General features: G+C 34.3%; 5 protein-coding genes and 2 non-coding genes across 8 annotated transcripts; 3 read left to right on the plus strand and 4 right to left on the minus strand.

Moving 5' to 3' along the window:
* Window positions 1-263: 263 nt before the first annotated feature.
* LOC135835555 (uncharacterized) lies at window positions 264-1,569 on the plus strand. Its single transcript, XM_065349875.1, has 2 exons — window positions 264-457; window positions 974-1,569. Exons 1-2 carry the CDS (start codon window positions 404-406, stop codon window positions 1,421-1,423), a joined length of 504 nt encoding a protein of 167 aa, XP_065205947.1. The 5' UTR covers window positions 264-403; the 3' UTR covers window positions 1,424-1,569.
* A 7,285-nt stretch (window positions 1,570-8,854) lies between these two features.
* LOC135834070 (urokinase-type plasminogen activator-like) lies at window positions 8,855-10,704 on the plus strand (the record flags this gene model as incomplete). Its single annotated transcript, XM_065347906.1, has 5 exons — window positions 8,855-9,055; window positions 9,126-9,342; window positions 9,416-9,589; window positions 9,668-9,868; window positions 10,512-10,704. Coding segments are annotated over 5 exons (924 nt in total), but the record flags the coding sequence as incomplete, so codon positions are not given.
* On the minus strand, window positions 10,134-12,512 carry LOC135835551 (inhibitor of growth protein 3-like). The gene is made up of 9 exons (XM_065349872.1): window positions 12,347-12,512; window positions 12,211-12,282; window positions 12,016-12,144; window positions 11,809-11,943; window positions 11,607-11,735; window positions 11,366-11,538; window positions 11,121-11,293; window positions 10,754-11,049; window positions 10,134-10,420 (listed from the first exon to the last, which is right to left on the minus strand). Exons 1-8 carry the CDS (start codon window positions 12,372-12,374, stop codon window positions 10,755-10,757), a joined length of 1,134 nt encoding a protein of 377 aa, XP_065205944.1. The 5' UTR covers window positions 12,375-12,512; the 3' UTR covers window positions 10,134-10,420; window position 10,754.
* Window positions 12,513-12,796: 284 nt separating this feature from the next.
* Window positions 12,797-17,090, plus strand: LOC135835549 (probable ATP-dependent RNA helicase DDX5). Of its 2 annotated transcripts, none has more exons than XR_010556912.1 (12): window positions 12,797-12,986; window positions 13,139-13,394; window positions 13,641-13,775; window positions 13,859-13,970; window positions 14,046-14,234; window positions 14,658-14,837; window positions 14,908-15,083; window positions 15,157-15,267; window positions 15,344-15,405; window positions 15,474-15,533; window positions 15,759-16,210; window positions 16,428-16,610. XR_010556912.1 is itself a non-coding variant. In XM_065349870.1 (12 exons), exons 2-12 carry the CDS (start codon window positions 13,147-13,149, stop codon window positions 16,822-16,824), a joined length of 1,590 nt encoding a protein of 529 aa, XP_065205942.1. In that variant the 5' UTR covers window positions 12,797-12,986; window positions 13,139-13,146; the 3' UTR covers window positions 16,825-17,090. The 2 variants fall into 2 exon arrangements, 1 of the variants encoding a protein (XP_065205942.1); XM_065349870.1 differs by lacking the exon at window positions 15,759-16,210 and adding an exon at window positions 16,724-17,090 and having other exon boundaries at window positions 16,428-16,643.
* A 759-nt stretch (window positions 17,091-17,849) lies between these two features.
* Window positions 17,850-20,186, minus strand: LOC135835560 (U6 snRNA-associated Sm-like protein LSm6). Its single transcript, XM_065349882.1, has 4 exons — window positions 20,007-20,186; window positions 18,956-19,055; window positions 18,716-18,873; window positions 17,850-18,088 (listed from the first exon to the last, which is right to left on the minus strand). Exons 2-3 carry the CDS (start codon window positions 19,044-19,046, stop codon window positions 18,725-18,727), a joined length of 240 nt encoding a protein of 79 aa, XP_065205954.1. The 5' UTR covers window positions 19,047-19,055; window positions 20,007-20,186; the 3' UTR covers window positions 17,850-18,088; window positions 18,716-18,724.
* LOC135838261 (small nucleolar RNA SNORD31) lies at window positions 19,702-19,765 on the minus strand. The gene has a single exon (XR_010557351.1). It is a non-coding gene; the product is annotated as a small nucleolar RNA SNORD31 (small nucleolar RNA).
* Window positions 19,819-19,892, minus strand: LOC135838262 (small nucleolar RNA SNORD31). Its single transcript, XR_010557352.1, has one exon. It is a non-coding gene; the product is annotated as a small nucleolar RNA SNORD31 (small nucleolar RNA).
* Window positions 20,187-20,441: the final 255 nt, after the last annotated feature.

Raw genomic sequence — 20,441 nt, forward strand, 5'->3', positions numbered from 1 at the left:
TGATGGGAACACCCGCTATCAAGGTTTTCAACTATCAAACTTGTTTGTTAGGATGGGTTTGAAAAAAATTCATTGGGCAGGTATAGGAAAATACCGATAATCTCGCATGTAAGGAAGAATTTGCAGATTGTTTAGCTGATACTGAGAATTGCATCTGTGTGTGTATTTCTTGCCTCGTATGGCGTAGATGGCTGTACTCTGACCCCCGAGGGTATTGTGTTTTCCGCCTCATCTACATCGGTTGGAAATTCATTTAAATTTATCTGTAATATAAGAGCTTGTATTTAGCAAGAGTGAAGATCAAATTGTGATTTCGTAGTTCACCATTCAGTCTGTGATTTGCGCGATCGTTTGAGAAATTTGTATTTTTTTATTTTAAAAAGCGTTTGATTATTTTTTCGAAATGGCTGCGTTTAAATTGATTATTTTTTTGGCGATTTCTATGGCTTTTGTGATGGTAAGTGGAATTCGAATTTATTATTTTAAAATCGTAAACATTAGAAACGATAGGTATTTACTTGATATTAATACTTATAGATAGGATGTTTTAGAGGATTCTTTACGGTTTCGTAGGCATAAAGGGTAACAAATTTTATAATTATTTTGATCATTCGTCCAATAGATCTTGAATTTTTAATTCAGTTGTATTGTTTTTCAAAGCATAAAATTATGGTTTATATTTGAAAATTGAAAATGAATATTTACATGTGTCATATAAAAAGAAATTTTTGTGAAATAATTCAATATTAAAGAAATGCTCACCTCAATAATTCAATAGGTAGACCTACCATTATTATTTTTCAAAAAAAAAAAAATTTCAAAAATGACAACAACTTAATTGGATTAGTACGAATTCAGCAATTACCTACCTACTTTCTAATTTTTTTTTCAAGTCACTCTTATCTTTTAAAAATTATTTCTGTTTTTATTTCACATCTCCTGATTTTAATACCCTGAATTTTCAATTTCACAGTCTGTCCGTTGCCAAGATGAATTCAATGAAGAAATAGAAACTGGACTCGGCGATCGTACTAGTGATGTTTCAGTCAGTCCTGGTCTAGTAAACGGAACAACCCCCGATGGGAAAGGAGGATTCATCAACTGCGTTAAAGAGAAAGTGAAGAAAGTTGTAGACAGAGGAAAACAAGTAGTCAAAGCAGCGGGTGAAGCTATTTCGAAGGGATACAACGATTTCAAAGCTAAAGCTAAGGATATCATCGGAAAGAAACAACCAGAATCGATGTCCCCGTCTTCGCCCAAGGATCCGAACCAGAACCAGCCAACACCATTCTCACCCTCAGAATCATATCCTTATCCATCAGCCCCGATTCCTGGACAAGGACAACAAAATTCGCGTACTGAGCAATCAACCTCTGAAGATCCATATGAATTAATAGATCAGCGTAATGGTTTCAAGAACTAGGTTCCTTTTTTAATTTTTAAGTACCTACCTAATTTTAAGGCTACCTATTTTAATTACCTTGATCGTTAAATGATCGAGTATTTTGTACAGATTTTTTTCATGTCAGTCGTTTTTTAAAATAAATTATTTCGAAATTTTGAAAATAATATTTCAAGTTGAAAATTAACTATTCTTTTTAAAAATGTGTTAAGTAAGTATCTAGGTACCTACTTGGTAAAAAAAAAAAAAAAAAAATGGAGATGAGCAATGATAATTAAAACCTTGAATGCCATTGTTTATTTCGTCAGTAGATTCTATAAAGATTGAGAAATGAAGTAGGTAAAAGTATACGTAGTACTTCCGTATACCTATTTTGTACGTAGGTACTTCAATAAAGGTGACAATGATTTTATTTTGATATCGTAGGTAGGTATGTTCTCTATAATAACGATGTTTACAAAAAAAAAAAACCATTTTCCATATTTTTGGCACGTTTAATATTTTTATTAAATTACTTCAGATCAAACACGATTTTTTTCCAACTCGATGATTATTGCGTTGTGAGAATATCGTACCTAATCAAGTTTAATAACATACGCGATGAGTTAATTTAATCGACCAAAACAGAAATATAAATAATCTAATTTGCTATCTAATACGTGAAAATTTAATTTTGAAAGAAAAAATCAAATAAGTATCCAATAATCACTTATCTGATTTTAATATTCATCCTATTAGATGGCCTTCGTATTCGCAATTTAATGGCAATCGTAATTCGTAATGTACCCATCCCTACCAGCCACAAACGTCTAATAGACATCTATTAGATATTTTTTTCAGCCAAAGATACAGCTAATAGATAACTGGAATAGCTGAAATTACCTTGTTTTAATAACAGGAAAGTACCTTTTATGTAGTATTACATGGTAAATACAAGGCTAATAGATATCTGTAAAGCATTATGGCTGCAATGCGCCAAAGAATAGATATCTATTCTCCAATGCCTTGTAGCCATAATGCTTTACAGATATCTATAGGATGTTTCTCAGCTATTAAAATGACTGAAATTCGCCCTGCAAAATGAAGGTACTTTTAACAATCTGCAACTTGTTTATTTGAATAAATTTAAAGAAAACTAGAAGTGATCAAAAAATAATAGGTAATATTATAATGAGTGACAAAGTTTCAAGTGATTCAGGTGTAATTAGAGAAAAATAATAGCAAAATTATGTCAGCAGTATACTCGTAGGTGGGTATTCACCTTATCAGTAAGTTACCTAATTAACATAGAATAAGAAATTCACGATTAGGTACCTCTAATCATATACACTCCATAATTTATTTGTATACTACACAATCATAAGTTTCTTTCGTGTCAATTATTATAAATTTATAATACCAATACGTATCAACTTACTATAGATAAAATGAACATGCTGCTGACTTCATTTTGCCATTATTTTTTGTGAATTCTTCTTAGATTAAAACTAAATTACCTATAAGAAGCTTTGTCACTTATTATTTTTTAAACACTTTAAATTTTCTTCACATTTACACAAAAAAAACGCGTTTTAGAATATGTATTTTCTTATTAAAAAGCAAAATTGAAGAAAAAACAAATTATAATGTGATTTAAGAACTCGTTTATTGTAATTTATTGCGATTTCGACGCGTTTTACTCAAAAATCGACCACTTTCAAGCACAAAATAACGAAAATACTCATTTCCAATACGACACGTTCTTCCTTCTATCACGAAAATTTGAGTACTGAAGTTCTTGTTTAATTTTTTGCTCATTGGTTTAAATCTGAATGAACTCGGACATCAAATAGATAGCTAAAGTATATCTGTCACCAGACAAAAATTCATATTAATTTACTGTATATCTATTTGACATCTAGTTGCTGTAAATTTTTGTTTAGTTATTTAATACCTGGTGACGATATATTTTAGCTATCTTAAATTTGTTTCTAATAGATATTTTAAATTTGGGCTGATAGCTAACTATTAGATGTTACTTGAAATGGAATATTTTAACAACTTTTACAAATATCTGAAAGATATCTAATAATTAGCGGAATGGCTGAATAGCTGAAAAGCTGTTACAGTCATAAATATTCTGTCTATTAGAGATATGTGGCCGGTAGGGATGCAGATATTTAACTTTTAAGCCTCATTTGCATTTGGAAAATATAAAATTCTGAGTAGAAACATGGCGGACTTTCGTAGAAACCTGAAATTATTTTATTTACGAAGCTACGAACGAGTATTCTCAGTCAATTTATACTTAAGTTAACGAACAAAAAACGATCAAAACATCTTATCTACTCTCTTCCTTCATTCTTGATATTTCATTTTTTGTTAGCCAATAATCGAGATCGTTTGATTACTCGAACCTACACACTTACCTACTTAATAATTACTTTGTGGAAAGTTAGAATTATTCGATTTCATTTAACGAAATTGAGTGTACTTATACCTAGTAATAAAGTTAGGCTTGTAAATTAAAATCGTAAAGGGGCGTATACACGATCCAATATATTTGACAAACCAGGTTTGTCAAATTGACATCGTTGATAAAATTTATCAACATATAATCAACATATATTTGGTTGCATGGAAAGTCAAATATATTAGATCATGTAAACGCTCTGATAATCTAAGTTTTTTTTCCAAATTTTCAACGTTTTGTTGATCGATGACACCAATTCTGAAAATAGAAATTATTTATATTTTCAGAATTATTTTCAGAGTTATGTCTATGGTGTCTCCGATCAACAAAACGTTAAAAATTTGAGAAAGACATCATCAGAGCGTCCACACAACCGAATATGTTTGATTAAATTCAATTTGATTTGACAAATCGAGTTTGTCAAATATATTGGATCATGTGTACGCCCCTTAAATAAAGTCTGCGCTGAATTTTAGGTGACTTCAAATAAAAATATTATTACATGCTTAGCCGAACAGTCGACTAATAAATTCACTGATTATAATTCTTACAAGGGAACCTTTCGAGATGTCTGCTTTCGATTCAAACAAGATCACGATTTTTGAAAAAAAAAAAACATGTTCTGTAGCCTCATCAGCTGCCTAACTTGATCCTACCTTGAAAAAAATATAAGCATATGCATACCTAGGGACAGTAAAAATGATGGAAATTCGTATTGAAATTAATATCAACCCCCAAAACTTTATTTCACAATTTTTGGCATTCTCTCCGGGAAATTTTTGTTTTGTATCTTATCGATAATCAAGTCGAATCCAAACTTCATCATTCCTAGCAATTCTGGAGCCTTCGACGTGAATTTTGATTTTTTCATAATTTTAAAATTTCTTCAGACATCTCAAGTAGGTACCTTTTTCTGAGGGGAGGGAGGGGGTCTACATCAAAAATCTTGCTGGAAGCTCCACAAGGGCTCGAAATGGTGTCATGGGGGTTAGGGGACGGTTTTGGACAAATTACAACCATTTGTAAAAATGTTGATTTTTTGGAATTTTTTCCTTTTCTGGTAAAAAAAAAACAAAAAAATAACGTAGGTACCTACTTACTCGAGGTGTCCTCCTGGAATGAAATCAGTTGAATTATTGATAAACGTTTTGAACAGGTCGAGAATAGTTGAGTCACAACTCGATTTTTAGCTGACTTGAGATTTCCACATCTTCTGAATAAGTATACGAAAATTTAAAATTCTGGAGAAATCGAAAATTGAGCTGGAGGCTCCAAAATGGTTCGAAATCGTGAAATTCAGGTGGAGGGTTGTTATTCTAGACAAGATTCATCCACTTGTACAAATTTCAAAAATTTCACAACGAACAAAATTTTTGTGATTTTTTGACATTTTTTCCATAAAAAAAAACTCATTTTGGAGAAGTCGAAAAAGTTGCGCTGGAGGTTTCAGAATCGTTAAAAATTGCGAAATTCAGTTCGAAGGAGTAAGTATGTAATGTACTAGCGTGTTCCTTATTTGTGTGGTGAAAAAAAAAATTCGATTTTTTTCGCTCTCACCCCCCCCCCCCCTCTCAAAAACATGACCTCGGGTGAGAAAATAATACCCTGAAAATTTCAGCCCCCTAGGTGAAAAAAAAGACTTGCCGGTGGGCCCCCCAATTTTCCCATAATAGGGAAAAATCGAAGTATCAGGCAAAATTTTTAAAATTATGAACTTTCTAGTTCTAACACCTCAGTCAAGTCCCTACTTACGTAAAATCAACCTATATACCAATTTTAGCCCCCTATCTCCACCTTACACTAACCAGTGGATTAGAGGGGAGAGCTCATTTATGCCTACATACTAGTGAAAAAATATTTAATGAAGCCCTAAATTGTTGTCGGGTTTCACGAGAAAAACGTCTTCAATCACGTTAGTAAAAATGAGTCGTGCTAGAGAGCACGCCTCTCCCCCTCCCCTCATCTGGAAATATAAAAGAAATCAGAAAAATTGACATTTTTACTTTTTTCTCGCATCATAATCCTTGGATTTGGTCCATTTTCATTAGAAATACTGTTAGGTGGAACTTGTCTATGTCTCCTTCCCCAGAAAATGAAAAAATATGAATATTATTACATTTTTTTCTTCCATATTCTATTCCTTGGATTTGGTCGATCTTCATCAGAAAAGCACTACCTACCCATGTCATACTTTTAAAAACTTGTAGAAAAAGGACAAATTTCTGAATTTTGACTTTGAGAAACATTGAAGTGGACGTTTTGTAATAAAATTAACTTATGTCAAATTTTCACAGAAGAATTGATGTTCTGATATTTTGTAATGTAAGACTTAAAAACTTGGAAAAAATCGTCAAGAATCCCTATCAATGAGATTTAATTTTCAAGTTTAAAGCAAAAAAAAACATATCCATGACTTGAAACTATCTTTGCAGAGGAGACTTCACCTCCATTCCAAAAAAAATTCAACTTTATGGATCTCTATCATCTATGTAGGTGGTGAGCATTATAGAGGGGACTGAAAAAAAGTTTTTCTGGAAAAAAGAATTAGGCCTATCTAGAAGCATTCTGCACAGAGATGAAAAATTTTCACCTAATTACGAGTACCTACAGACATCAATTTTCATCTTTCTCAATATTCTTCAATTTTGAGGGTCTCATAAAAATGGACCACCATCATTTGGAGGACAAAAGGGTGCTTTTCTTGAAAAAGTGGTTATCTAAAAGTACTCTGCTCAGAAATGAAACATTATCAAAAAATGTGTATAGATATGAATTTTTCATTTTTTTGTTGATTTTTTTCATCTTTGAGGGGCTTTAAAGGTAACCAACATGATTTGGGAGACCGGGGGGGAGGTTTTTCTTGAAAAAGTGCTTATTCAGAAAGATTCTGCACATAAATAAAAAAATTTCAAAAAATTTCTACAGACATCAATTTATTATATTTTTTTTTATTTTTCCCAAATTTGAGGGGCTCCATGCAAGAGAGCCAAAATCATTTGGGGGTCCAACAATGGTTTTTTCTTGAAAAGGGGGTTATGTAGAACAATTCTAATGTGGAAATTAGATATTTTCATCAAATTTTCTATAACTTTGATTTATTATCATTTTTTGTGATTTTTTCGACTTTAAGGGGCTCCTTACTAGAGGGCCAATATGGTTTGAAGGGCAGGGGAAATTTTTTTCTTAAAAAGGGGATTATTTAGAAACATTCTGGCTGAATAGAATTTTTTTTGATTTTTTTGATTTTTTTCCCACTCAGGGGGCTAACGTTTTCGGGGGGGGGGGAGCTACAAAATTCCAACTTTTCAAAATAAGGAACACCCTAATATGTACGACTAATTTCCCTCACTTTTACTGAATAAATCTAGGGAAGTATTTTTTTTTTTTTTTTTTTTTTTTAAAGTTTAAATCGCCAAAAATAATTAATTTTGATTTTTTTTAAATGCGCCAAAAACCAAAAAATTTATTTAGGCAGCTGAAATTTTGGCTATGGGGAATTTAGACCACGCTCTTTCCAAAAATCGTGACCTCGTTTTAATCGGAGACGGACATGTTGATAGGTTTCCTTGTTAGTTCGGATCGTTCGCATATACATACTTTTAAAAAATTTCATCTGCTCTGTTCTCCTTCTTTATAAACACGTATGTATTTCATACAAAAGTCGGATAAACTTGTTGAAAATCAATTCAGAAATCCTGAAAAAGACCGGGAAAATTTATTGCTAAAAAAAAGTGACAGTCGTTATTGAACTTTGTTTCAAATTAAAAAATTACAATTTTGATTCAATGGTTTCTTTGAAAAAAAAACTTGAAATTTCAACGCGATTTAAATCTGCCAATTACTTGTTTTATGTGCAACTCAGTAGGTAATCATGATTTTCTTTAGGTAAGTACCTATCTGGTGAAAAATCTCGTTGAGCGAGCAGATGCCTATATTTATTCCTGAATTTACTAAATCTTACTATGCTTTATAGCATCTATTCAAAAGACAAACGCTATCGCTTTTTCTAGTTCAAGTGTAAATCCTAGTAAACCAGTTCACAAAACTATTGCAAATAACATTGAACTACATAGAAAAACGGCTGTAAGTTTGGTCGGTAGGTATCGATCATTGTAGGAAAATGTAGTCTAAGGCCCTACTTATAACACCATAACAATCAATGTCGGCGTCTCGGTGATACGGTTATTATATCGTATCATTTTCCATTCATAAACCTGCCTACCTATGTCTATTTGGCGGCAGTAGATAGATAATTACGAAATACGCATACAAATTTTCGGTACGAAATAATCTTCACCTTGTAGCGTTGTTCTTTCAAACGTGTAGGTGTTGATACAGTAGGGTAATCAATAAATCGGTTTAGGGTTTTTTTTGCTACCTATTTTGGTAATATGGAGAATAGTTTTGTTTGGCTTCATCTAGGTCCGGTACCTGGTTAAATGTAATACTGTATACGAGTATATGTACGGTTTACCGAAATTCTGAGGGTAACAGTCAGAGCGAAACTATAGCAACGGGAATTATTTAAATAACCGTAAAGCTGGAAAAATTCATTAATTTGATGTCAGAGATTACCTACTAAAATTATAATATAAAAAAATGCTCTCAAAAGTGCATAAAAAAAATTATGAAAATGAAAATCACAGCTTAGGGAAAATCATCGTTGAAACGAACGAGGTACTTTTCTGATCACTCTGTGCCACACCAATCTTAATAATATTTCCCAGTCAGACCTACAATTAGGTTTAAATTAGCCATATCAGATATTGGTAAGTGGTATGTATAAAAGCAGCGTGCAAGCGTCGATTTGTGGCCAGTATGAGTAACTCGATACCTCCACGATACCTCCCTTTATTCTATGTACCAATTGTAAGTCGACCTACGGGGAATTATTTTAAAGTATGTATTCTACGTAATTAATTTTATGTATCGTAGTTATACTCCTGGGTACGTATCACCATCATTAATCAAATCGCTTTTCAATTCACCGCCATTTGTAATTTCCTTACTTTACAGGGATTCAAAAACGTGGCAGTGGATTTCCAAAATTCACGTTCCGAACTTTGTCCGACGAATCTTCATCGTGCACGCAATGTGGCAGCAGGACGATACAACATCAGCCGTTGAAAGTTGGCCCGGATCGTGCTACTTCGAAGATCGTAGGCGGTAGTTCGGCTCCTTACGGAGCGTATCCTTGGCAGGTAAATAAAAATTTGAGTACAGGTGATGAATCCTCGTCAGTGGAATATTTACGAGTGATTTTTTTCGCAGGTTGAAATCCAAGCTCAACAAGGATCCTCTTGGGAGCATCATTGTGGCGGTGCTATTATAGGCGAAGATGTAATCTTGACAGCTGCTCATTGCTTGCAACAACATTCCAGCGGAGATTTACGTGTGATCGTTGGTAAGCATACGTTGAGTGAACAAGATAAATATCAGAATGTTTACGAAGTTGCTCAGACCATCGTGCATCCGGAGTTCCGAAAAGGTAATTTGAAATTAATTCGTGATTTTCGTTCTTGGTTCCTTTTTACTTATCGGTGAATTTTCTCCTGCTACAGAGGGGCCTCATAGTAATGATATAGCTTTGTTGAAAATCCATCATAGCAATTCATCTCACAGCGGAGGTTTCACGTGTAACTCCCACGTACAAAGTATATGTCTTCCGGAGATGAATATTCGTTCCAAAGATGTTGGTGACTGGTGTACCGTGTCCGGTTGGGGCACTGGAATGCGTAAGTTTTATCACTTGCAAGTTTCTGCTGTCACTGTAATGTCAAATGATGATTTTAAATTGAATGTTTGATTTACAGATGGGTCTTCTAGTATATCTCAGGTTCTGCAAGCAGCCTCGGTCCCTTTACTTGATCTGACTACTTGTCGCCAATCCGAAGTATATGGATCAGCTACCATACAGTTCATACTAGATAGTATGATTTGCGCTGGAACGCTGGAGGGTGGCGTTGATGCTTGTGGAGGTGATTCCGGAGGTCCGTTGGCGTGTAAGATCAACGGTGAGTTATTTTTATCTCTGTTTCAAAATCAAATTTTGGTTTAAAATTAAGGCTTGATCCTATCACTGCGAAAAATGAGTTATTATTATCAAGGAAAATATGTCTGAAAAATCATTTTGAAAATCCATTTTAAAAGAATACTTTTATTAAATCATGGATTTTTTTAAAAAAATTTTTCATTAGAAAATATTAAAATGCCAAAAAATTCAAAAAATCATAAAAAAATTCAAAAATCTTTCTTTTTACATAACTACGAGTTCAAAAATTTTGTTCGAGCGATTTAAAAAAATTTATTGCATCTCCGAAATACGTAACATTAATTACAAACAACGTAATGAGATCTGCAAAATGATACGAGTGAATAAAAAATCATATTTAATCGCAGTTGAACCCTAAACATAGCAGCGTTAAATTCTACTCCAGAATGCGAGACACTCTTGAACCACGAACACACGCATTTAGGTATAAAAATACTTTATTTCGGCAGTTGATATAACGTAGAATTGAGCTTGATGAAGTGTAAGAATCTCATAAGTTAAATCAGTCCGTATTCTGAAAAATGAAGAAGAAACAGAAAATTAATTAATTAATAACACTAATTTTGACTAGTGATTTTTCAGTTAAATATTTATTAAAATTTCAGGTCGTTTCGTTCTACTCGGAGTAGTATCTTGGGGCGATGGATGCGCTAGAAAGAATAAACCAGGAGTTTACACCAGAGTTTCTTATTTCTTGCCTTGGATAGAAAAATCATTATCGTCGATGAGGTCTTGAATAAGAGATATGTTTACGAAAAGCTATACACTTATTATATGATAATAAACGATTCATTTGAAGATGTTGTTTTTTGTCTTAATTTATACGTAATTGAAAATGCGGACTTACTTCAGAGAGATTTGCGATTTCTTCTCTTCATCGTCGCACTACACTGCGGACAATACCACTTGCCTTTTGGTGTATCGGTGATACCGACACAAGGATAATGGTACCATTCGTAAGGGCAGTTTTTATTATCACAGGCGACCATATCGCCGAAAGCAACCTCGTTACAAATGCAATAACGTTGTTCATCAGGATCTGCATCCATGGCGCTAGAATCATCAGTCATATCCGAAGACGTACCAGCCACCGGTTCAATGATAGCCGCCTCGGCGGCAATTTGAGATGGTTGTCTACCTCTTCTATAGAATTATTTTTCACAATGATAATTGGTTTTAAAATCGAAAGGATAGAGTAGAGATCGAACACGAACCGGCGATTTCGTTGCTTATGAGATTGTTGAGCTGCAGCAATGGCTGTTTGAGCAGCACCGGAGAGTTCTCTATTTATGGAACTAATATCGGTCGTCCTCGAGAAACCAGCCGAACCCGAATTAATCGCTTCGTACGAAGCTTTCAAACTCGCCGTTCTTCTGCCTTGTTGCATCTGCGAAATATATCACAATGGTTGAGTTCAATTTTGATAAAGTAGGATGCCAAAGCATACGAAGTTGTATACTTGTTGAGTGGCAGCGATAGCCTGCGATGCTGCGGCAGCTATGGCTGAACCTCCAGCACCCATTTGTTCAACGTTAAACATGACTTGAGAATGGGACGGATTATTCGTTGGTAATGATAACCGAGATAATCTGTTCTCAACCGAATTTATTACGTCTTGTCTTCTATTTTCCACTGTAAGAACAAATCATGAGGTTGAATATGCTACACTGAGGTATAAATCAATACGAAAAATGTATTACGTTGAGACGTGATCAAATGTTTATTGTTCGTGTCATTGTAAGGCTGATACGATTGTCGTCTAGTTCCTCGTTGACCAGCTGTTGTAGATATGACAACAGGTTGCAAAGCTTCTTCGGGTTCTTCCAATCCTACATGAATCAATGATAAAAATTACGGTAAATCAAGATCGATATGATAGTAGACGTCATCCAACGAGCTTACTTTTCTCAATTATCTCGGTAATACCACAGTTGTCAGCCTCGAGTTCCATTTTAAACTTTAGCAAGTCTTGATCCAATCTTCGCATGTATTTAGCCATCGAATCAGCCATTGAATTTGCTAATTGAACCTTCTCTTCTACAAAAATTTGTACACATAAAACACACCAACTTTATAATCTCTCGTGAGGCGACAAATTCTACTCAATACCTGAATCTTCGATAATTCTTTTATATTCTTTCAATATATTTACATGTTCTCCTTCCATCTCGTTCGGTTGCATGTGGTAAGCACTTTGGAAAAATCTAGCGGTACGTTTGTCAATACTATCCAAGGCATCTGAAACTCTTCAATATTAAAGAACGAAACTCGGGTGTTGGTTTATGAAAAGTAGGTAAAGCTTACTTTGAACTTGTAAATCGAGTTCTCTCATTTCGGTGAGTCGATCGCAAGTTTCTTGGGGAAGATGTTCAACCACTGAAAAGTTATACGGGGTTAGGTCAAGTGATGAATATCCAAATTAATCTAACATGAAACTTACGTTCCAGGTAATCTTCCAGGTACAACATCTTGATTAGTGATGAATTGGAACACTAAAACGTTAATGATTAACTAGAATAAATTATTTTTACTCTAAAATTACAATAATTTCATAGTTTTCCTTCAACTTTACTTCCAACTCGAATTTTTGATAATTTTTTATCAATTTTTGTTTTGCAACTTGCATTTTGCAAGTTTGCAGGAAAAAAATCAAAAAAAAATTATCGAAAAACGACACTGAACCGAAGTTTGAAATTATCCAAAGGATCAAATCACAATTTCATCGAATCGTTGTGAAAGGATATTCTCGTTCATTTACTAAAATTTTGGATTCAATTCGATTCATTTTATTGATTTTTTGCGTAGGGGAAGTTAGGGGAAAGCAAAGTACGTCAGAGAAGAGAGAAGGGAGAAAAGTGAATGTGACACCTCGACCTCTTTCTGAAATCTGTAATTTTCCGTCGGCCATTTTGATTCCACTTTGGTCTTCGCCAGCACTTCCGCTACCGTTGAGCGAGTTTTTTCAGTTTTTTCAGTGTAAAATTTAAATTTTTACATTCAAATTTTTGTTATTTTTGTTAAATCAAGTCTTGTTAAGCAACCCGTAATATTACTTTCTTTGCCCAGTTCGTATCAAACTTGTAAGTACATATTTTAATTTCACATACTTAGCGAGCACACCCGTCCATCTTGGCGTGACATACTTTCTAATTGTGATTAATTTCGTGCACACGCTTTTGCTTTCCACTTCTTGAGTGATTTAGATGTTATCTTAGTTTATTCCTCGTTTCAGTGGTAAAAATGAAGTACTTCAATAACGATAGATCATCAGACAAAAAATTCGGCATGCAGAAATCTGGAGGAATTCAAAAACGCTCGTTCGGCGGCGGCAGTCGTTTCGGCGGTGGTCGTGATGGCGGAGGCAGTTTTGGCACAAAATCCAAGTACGGTACTCCTGCTGAAGATCTTGCCATTCCAGACTGGAATTCCGTCACTTTGAAACCATTCAAGAAAGATTTCTATGTGGCTCATGATGACGTGGAAGGAAGGTAATTGTATGCTTAGTTCAACTACAATTTCACCTCCAACTTGGTATACGTAGTTCTTTGAATAATTTCGTATAAATGAACGGAGGTATAGTAACTCGTAGAATCGTAGCCTTCGGTGTTGAATCGCACAATTGATTCAAAAACCATCCTCTGGGTTCTGCACAGAGTACATTACGTACTACGTACTTGGCGATTGCCATATTGTATTACCTATTGTAGTTATTTTTATCTAATTATGATTTCCAGATCTGAAGATGAGATCCGCGAATATAGAAAGAGAAATAACATCACCGTATCGTGTCCAGCTGGATTTGAAATTCCCAAACCCATTCAATATTTTGCCGAAGCCAACTCGCCAGATTACGTTAACGATATCTTATTGTGAGTTGATTATTTTGAAACTGTTTTGTATTCATTGCTTCAATTTTTATTCATCCATGTATTCGTATGTTTGTCGCTTGCAGACGAGAAGGTTTTCAAACACCAACTATTATCCAAGCTCAAGGTTGGCCTATCGCCATGAGTGGTCATAACATGGTGGGAGTAGCTCAAACGGGATCTGGAAAGACATTAGCTGTAAGTCGATTTTCATTTCATTTTCGATGTATTTTCACGATAGATAGGCACTAATTTTTGATTTCCTTTTTTCAGTATATGTTGCCAGCTATTGTCCACATTAATAACCAACCTCGTCTTCAACGTGGTGATGGACCTATTGTCTTGGTTCTAGCTCCGACTAGAGAGTTGGCTCAACAAATCCAAGTTGTTGCCTCTCAATATGGTACGACCACTCACGTACGTTCTACGTGTATTTTCGGTGGAGCTGCCAAAGGTCCTCAGGTATGTTTGAAATGCATCTTGTTTTTTCAAGTTCTAAGTATCATGATGAAGCATATTTTAGCCTGAGCTTTTTGCTGTGAGGTGCTCTGTCCTCTAAGAAGAACTGATTACGATGAAATTATTATGTACATTATTTTGTAAAATTGTGTGATATTCAAATATTTGAAAATGATGAACATGAAGTTGCCTGAGCGTTTAGCTGTGAGGTGTTGAATGTCCTCTAAGAAGAACTGACTTGATTGAATTTTACATCACTTTGTATAGTTGTTTTTGAACTTTTAACATGATGAATTTTTACGTTACCCGAGCGTTTGCTGTGAGGGGCTCTGTCCTCTAAGAAGAACTGATTTAGATATTTAATCTGTCTTGGGCTAAGTTAATCTGTTGAATTATTTCGAAATTTAAACGTCTGTATTTTCATAGGCACGTGATTTGATGAATGGTAAAGAAATCGTAATCGCTACTCCTGGACGTTTGTTAGATTTTCTTCAGACCAATGCCACAAACTTGAAACGAACTACGTATTTAGTATTGGATGAAGCTGATCGTATGTTAGATATGGGTTTCGAACCACAAATCAGAAAAATTATCCAGCAAATCAGAGTAAGAAATATGACCTTTATATTGTTAATTATTTCAATATGGATTATTCTAACTTTCGTGTTCATTTCAGCCTGACCGTCAAGTATTGATGTGGTCAGCCACCTGGCCTAAAGAAGTACGTACTTTGGCCGAAGATTTCCTACACAAAAAATACATCCAATTGAACGTTGGTTCCTTGACATTAGCCGCTAATCACAACATCAAACAACACGTCGATGTTTGCACCGAAGACGAAAAAGAAAACAAGTGCGTGAAACTCTATTTGAAAAAAAACTGATCTTTAGTGCAAACGTGATTTTCTAATTAATTAATTTTTCAGATTAATGCACTTATTGGAAGAAATCGGTAATCAAGAAGAAAACAAAACCATCGTATTCGCAGAAACCAAAAAAAAAGTCGATGCTTTAACTAGAATAATCAGACAAGCTGGGTAAGTTGAGTCAATCCCACATTCTAAACCCATATTGTTAAAGATCGCCGTGTTCATGAATATTTTTTTCTTGCAGAGTTCCCGTTGTTGGCATTCATGGAGATAAATCGCAAGCTGATCGTGATTACAGTTTGAACGGTATGCTAAGAACGTTGATAAAATACCAGCGTTATCGAGTCTGAATTAATTATTGATTTTTCTTTTAGCTTTTCGTAATGGCAGAGGAGCTGTTTTGGTAGCTACTGATGTAGCTGCTCGTGGATTAGGTAAGGTTACCCTTGATTTGTCTGAATTGTGTATATAGTTCTGGAGAATCACACGCTGGCTACGGAACGTTGTAAAGACGGAATTCCTACGATGTATTATCGTTCCACGTGATGAATCGCCACGCTTCGAATTATTCTTACATTCTTCCAATTAATTAGTCGTATCGTTTCAAACGTGTGCGAGAGAGGATTAATAACGATGGTCATTTTGGTTTTATATTTCAGAGGCACTTTAAAAAATATATGTATACAAAAAGGCATATATAATAAAGGAGGTGCCTCTGGTACATAATGAAGAGCTTCCATGAGTTCTTGGCCGATGAATCCAGTGCTTGACAACGATGTCGGACGCCTGTTCTATTAGGACCGCAATCTTATATCCTATTACCAAATTCTATGTTCTGTTTTGGTTTTCCCATCTCCCTTTTTTTTCTATTTTATCCTCGGTCCAAGAGTGATGCGAACGAGCGAACGCGTATCTTTAATGTGTGCGTTTTTTCGTCATCATGAATAAATAAAGGAGCCATTCGAATGAAACTCAAGGCACTAATACTACGATGTTTCCAAAGTTGTGAATACTTACGTGTAAACGTGTACCTATGACAAGTGGATTCTGAATGGCTCGCTTTGTGATAGCTTAGAACAGGACACTGGATCATCTGTCGTTGTTGCCGGAGGTTTGAATATTATTTTTTTTATTCTTTAAAGTACTAGCGTAACGATATTGAAATTTGAGTGTAGTTCTTCATTATTTAAATTACGTACGAATGACTTGGAAATTGAATCTTTCGCTTTTTCTTTTTTGATATTTTATTTAAAAAAATCGGTGAGTAAAAACGCTGATACTAATTTCACTACGTGTTGATTTGTAATGCTGTTTTTTTTTCGATATAGATGTCGATGATGTGAAGTTCGTTATTAATTACGATTTCCCGAACTCGTCCGAAGATTACATTCACAGAATAGGAAGAACCGGCAGATCATCGCGAGCTGGTACATCTTACGCATTTTTCACCAGAAAGAACAGTCGATTAGCTAGAGATCTCGTAAACGTATTGAAAGAAGCTAATCAGCAAATCAGTCCTCAATTAGCCGAAATGGCCTCCTACGGTAAATATCTAGTCTTTCATTACGTATCTTGTAACCACGAATCGAATACGCATGTCTAACATGGATTCCTTTTTTTTTAGGCGGTGGTAACAAATATGGCGGAGGTAACCGCTGGTACGGTAATCAGAACCGAAGTTACGGTGGCGGAAATGGCGGAAATCGTTTCCACAAAAGATTCTAAATTTAAATTAAATGTGTTATGTTATTCCAAAAATGTGTGTAATTATTATAATTTTGTACAAACAGTATTGCTTAAAAAATATTAAATCATTGAAATCGAATGGACATTGTCCATAATGGCCGAAATAGTGTAGTTCTTTGTATTTTTATGTCAACTTGGAAACGCCTAGTGAAATCAAAGATAATGTAATTCTTGCAATATCAGATTGATCGCTGTATTACGTAATTTACGATTGCGAAATAAATTTGATTTTGGCCGCTGATTGATCCTTGCGTTATTTTTTCGTCTGAAAAAATCGTTTATTCTTCGTAAATTTGACTTCGTTTTCGAAGCTATCTAAAGTTGAAATATGTTTAGAACGAATATCATCAGCACTTGAGAAAATTTTGACTGAATTGTAAATCCAGAAAGTGAGTGATTCTGTTTCTGGAAAAAGCTCTCTGTTTTTAAGACTACCTTATTTGCTTACGTTCTTCATCTCGTAGAGCATGGTTTCTTCTGAAATCGGATACGAGCACAGCATCTATTGTTACCATAAGATTATTACTGAGCAATTTTTGATTCAAGCCCTCCCCGTTTCCCTTCGAAGGTCAACTCATTCAACATTTACGCTTCTATTATATTTTACCACAACTTCGTTCTTGGAAAAGTGACTAAAAGATAGGAAAGTTTGGTGAATTCAAAAAGTGAGGGATGTCCATTTTGTATGGCCTTATTTGCACACAAGAACATGGTTTCTGATATCTGATACGAGCCCAAAATCTATTCTTATTCGCCATAAATTTGCAAAGTAATTTCGATTCAATCCCCCCTTCCCTTCGAAGGTGATCACGGCCAAAATTTTCGTTCCATTTTAGTTTCATTATAACTTCGAAATTTCAGTATTTCCGAATCAAAAAACATGCTTTATTCATGAGCACATTTCCAAAACCTTTTCCAGGCCTAGAAGATATTCAAGACCTCATTTTAACAAAATTAATGAAGCACAATTAAATAGTAGCACACTAGTCTGAATGAAAACATGATTTTGACAAAAAACCATTTTATTATTCGTAAATACCACAATAATGAGTTCTTCAACACAACGAATACAACAATAAATAACAACATCGAAAATATTCACACCACCCAACCATACTCCGACAATACTTGGTAGTTAGGGCATCTTCTTTTTCAGCCCAGCAATCTCACTCGACGACACCGGACGTTTCGAAAACACCATTTGACATGAGTGTTCTTTCAGTTTCTTCAGAGTTCACAGCGCCTAAAAACACGAAAAATCGTAAATACTTCTGTAAACATTTCAACATATTTCGAAACGGAGAAAATAAGACAATTCTATTTGTAAATCGAACGTAAGTCAATAAGCTTCAGTGAAAATATAACATCAAAAATATCAGTCATATGCTTGTCAAAATTAAATCATCATAGCTTAATTAAACAGGCCCCAGAAAACTACCAAGGAACAGAATCCAACGAGTAATCGAGTCCAAATTTCAGAGTGAAAAAATAAACCCCCTTAGAAATGACATGACTGCGAGTACAAATTCAACTAATATAAATACACAAGCCTCAGTGAAAATATAACATCAAGAATATCAGTCATATGCTTGTCAAAAATAAAACATCATAGCTTCATTAAAATAGGTCCCAGAAAACTACCATGGAAACGAATCCAACGAGTAATCGAGTCCAAATTTCAGAGTGAAAAAAAACATTCTTTTAAAACGACATAACTACGAGTACTAATTCAAATTAAAATATACAAGCCTCAGTGAAAATATAACATCAAAAATATCAGTCATATGCTTGTCAAAATAAATCATCACAGCTCAATTAAACTATAACCAAGTAGGTAATTCGGAGAGGTAAATACCAACTCCGTACCAACCTGAGGAATTCATATCCTTCTTTTCTGAGTACTTATATACAGGACATTGTTCCCTCTGATGAAAGCATCTCCGTATTTATTCTTCAATTGACCATTGACGTATTCTTCGGTTTGTTCTAAAGCAATATTCATATAACCATCCAAGCACGCTAAAACACCTGAATAAAAAGTGAATGAAAATTAGTTTCACAGAGTCAAGTAGAATAAATACAATTTTCAACTCGTGAATATTTCAAGTACCTCGATAATCTGTACCATTGTTCAATTTAACGACGACTGGTCTTCCATGAATCTGTTGAATGAAGTGAGATAGAGCTTCTTTGCGACTCATCTTGAGGTTCTGAAAGAAAGAAACACATCATTATGTTACAATAAATTTACAACGTGAAAAGAAACCGTAACCAATTTTAAACATAGTTTTATAAAATGATCAGAATAAACCATTCGTCACTGTTCAATCTGATTGACTGGGACGGTATATGGGTTTTCATCACAGTATCAAATATTTTAACTAATAATATCGTAATAGTAATACTTCTTCAGAGAGGGCAAGTTACATTTCATAGATTATTCTCATAATAGCGTATAATTTTGGCTCATCATCAGTGATACGTATTTCTATTACGAATCGAAAATGTTAAGTTAGCAGTAGTACGATAATATTACAAATTCAGTAAATTGTTTGGAAAGATTAATCACATTCAATCATACGAACGAGACTACTCAATCATCATTATATGTAAATTGAATCGAAAATTGAATAAACATATAACATCTATTAAACTCATACAATTATTCTACAGACACGTGTGTGTGTACTGGAAGTGTTTCAGATACAAAAAACCAATCGTCATCATTTCAGACTGGGGCGGTAAGTGATTCATCATGAAAACTAGAAAAGGTCACTATAAAACGTTTATATATGGTAACATAAATTATTGTAAAAATGTGGCAAATAGCTGGAGAGGCCTTATTGTTAGATTCAGAATTACTAGTATACCAATCGTCACACATGTCAGCCTGGGGCGGTAAGTACTTCATCATGGAAATTACGTATAAGAATGACAAATCAGTTGAAAAAATCTACAAGAGTACTAATAAATAATAATTCAGATAGTATACCAATCGTCATATTATATCAGACTGGGGCGGTACGAATAATATCATCATCAACCTTATAACTACCGGCGACATATTTCTACAAAGTACAAACTCTACGAGATGAAATACAATTATTTTTACAACATGTACATATAAAATAATACGGTGAAGTAAAAGGAAATCAACTTACCAATGAATAATAAACTTTGAAGAGAACACAGAAAGTATCGAGAATATTTTTAAAATGAAATATAACAAGAAAATGTCTTCCTCTGACTAAAGGAAAAAAATGAAATGTGATGTTTCCAACAATGAAAAAAGTACACGAAGAATGAATTCACTTCTCCACTCCACCCTCTCCACCATTCCGTCCGCCATTCATCATCATTTTTTCATCACACACACACACTCACACATTTCATTCATCAAAGTCATCAAAGATTCCATCGATGGATTTTCACTTCATCCACGATGTGCGTAAGATTTCGTTCGTTCATTTCGTTCGTCGTTCATCACTTTCCATCCCTTCCTCTTTTTATTCCCTTTTGAAGAATTTTGATTGGTCAATATGAAGGACGAATTCTCAACAAGGTTCGTGATTGGACAAAACGAACTACAAAAGAGG

Source organism: Planococcus citri, chromosome 2 (genome assembly GCF_950023065.1).
Source record: "Planococcus citri chromosome 2, ihPlaCitr1.1, whole genome shotgun sequence".
NCBI classification, from domain to species: Eukaryota; Metazoa; Arthropoda; class Insecta; order Hemiptera; family Pseudococcidae; genus Planococcus; species Planococcus citri.

Excerpts from the sequence above, each read along its gene's own strand:
- LOC135835549 (XM_065349870.1), top strand. The coding sequence starts at position 13,147 with ATGAAGTACTTCAATAACGATAGATCATCAGACAAAAAATTCGGCATG. Across the intron at positions 14,838-14,907 it reads AAATTATCCAGCAAATCAGA|CCTGACCGTCAAGTATTGAT; the intron begins GTAAGAAATATG and ends TGTTCATTTCAG. Across the intron at positions 15,406-15,473 it reads TCGTGATTACAGTTTGAACG|CTTTTCGTAATGGCAGAGGA; the intron begins GTATGCTAAGAA and ends TTTTTCTTTTAG.
- LOC135835555 (XM_065349875.1), top strand. The coding sequence starts at position 404 with ATGGCTGCGTTTAAATTGATTATTTTTTTGGCGATTTCTATGGCTTTT. Across the intron at positions 458-973 it reads TTTCTATGGCTTTTGTGATG|TCTGTCCGTTGCCAAGATGA; the intron begins GTAAGTGGAATT and ends TCAATTTCACAG.
- LOC135835560 (XM_065349882.1), bottom strand. The coding sequence starts at position 19,046 with ATGAGTCGCAAAGAAGCTCTATCTCACTTCATTCAACAGATTCATGGA. Across the intron at positions 18,874-18,955 it reads CAATGGTACAGATTATCGAG|GTGTTTTAGCGTGCTTGGAT; the intron begins GTACTTGAAATA and ends CTTTTTATTCAG.
- LOC135835551 (XM_065349872.1), bottom strand. The coding sequence starts at position 12,374 with ATGTTGTACCTGGAAGATTACCTGGAAC. Across the intron at positions 11,539-11,606 it reads ACATTTGATCACGTCTCAAC|TGGAAAATAGAAGACAAGAC; the intron begins GTAATACATTTT and ends TTGTTCTTACAG. Across the intron at positions 11,050-11,120 it reads CATAAGCAACGAAATCGCCG|AAGAGGTAGACAACCATCTC; the intron begins GTTCGTGTTCGA and ends ATAATTCTATAG.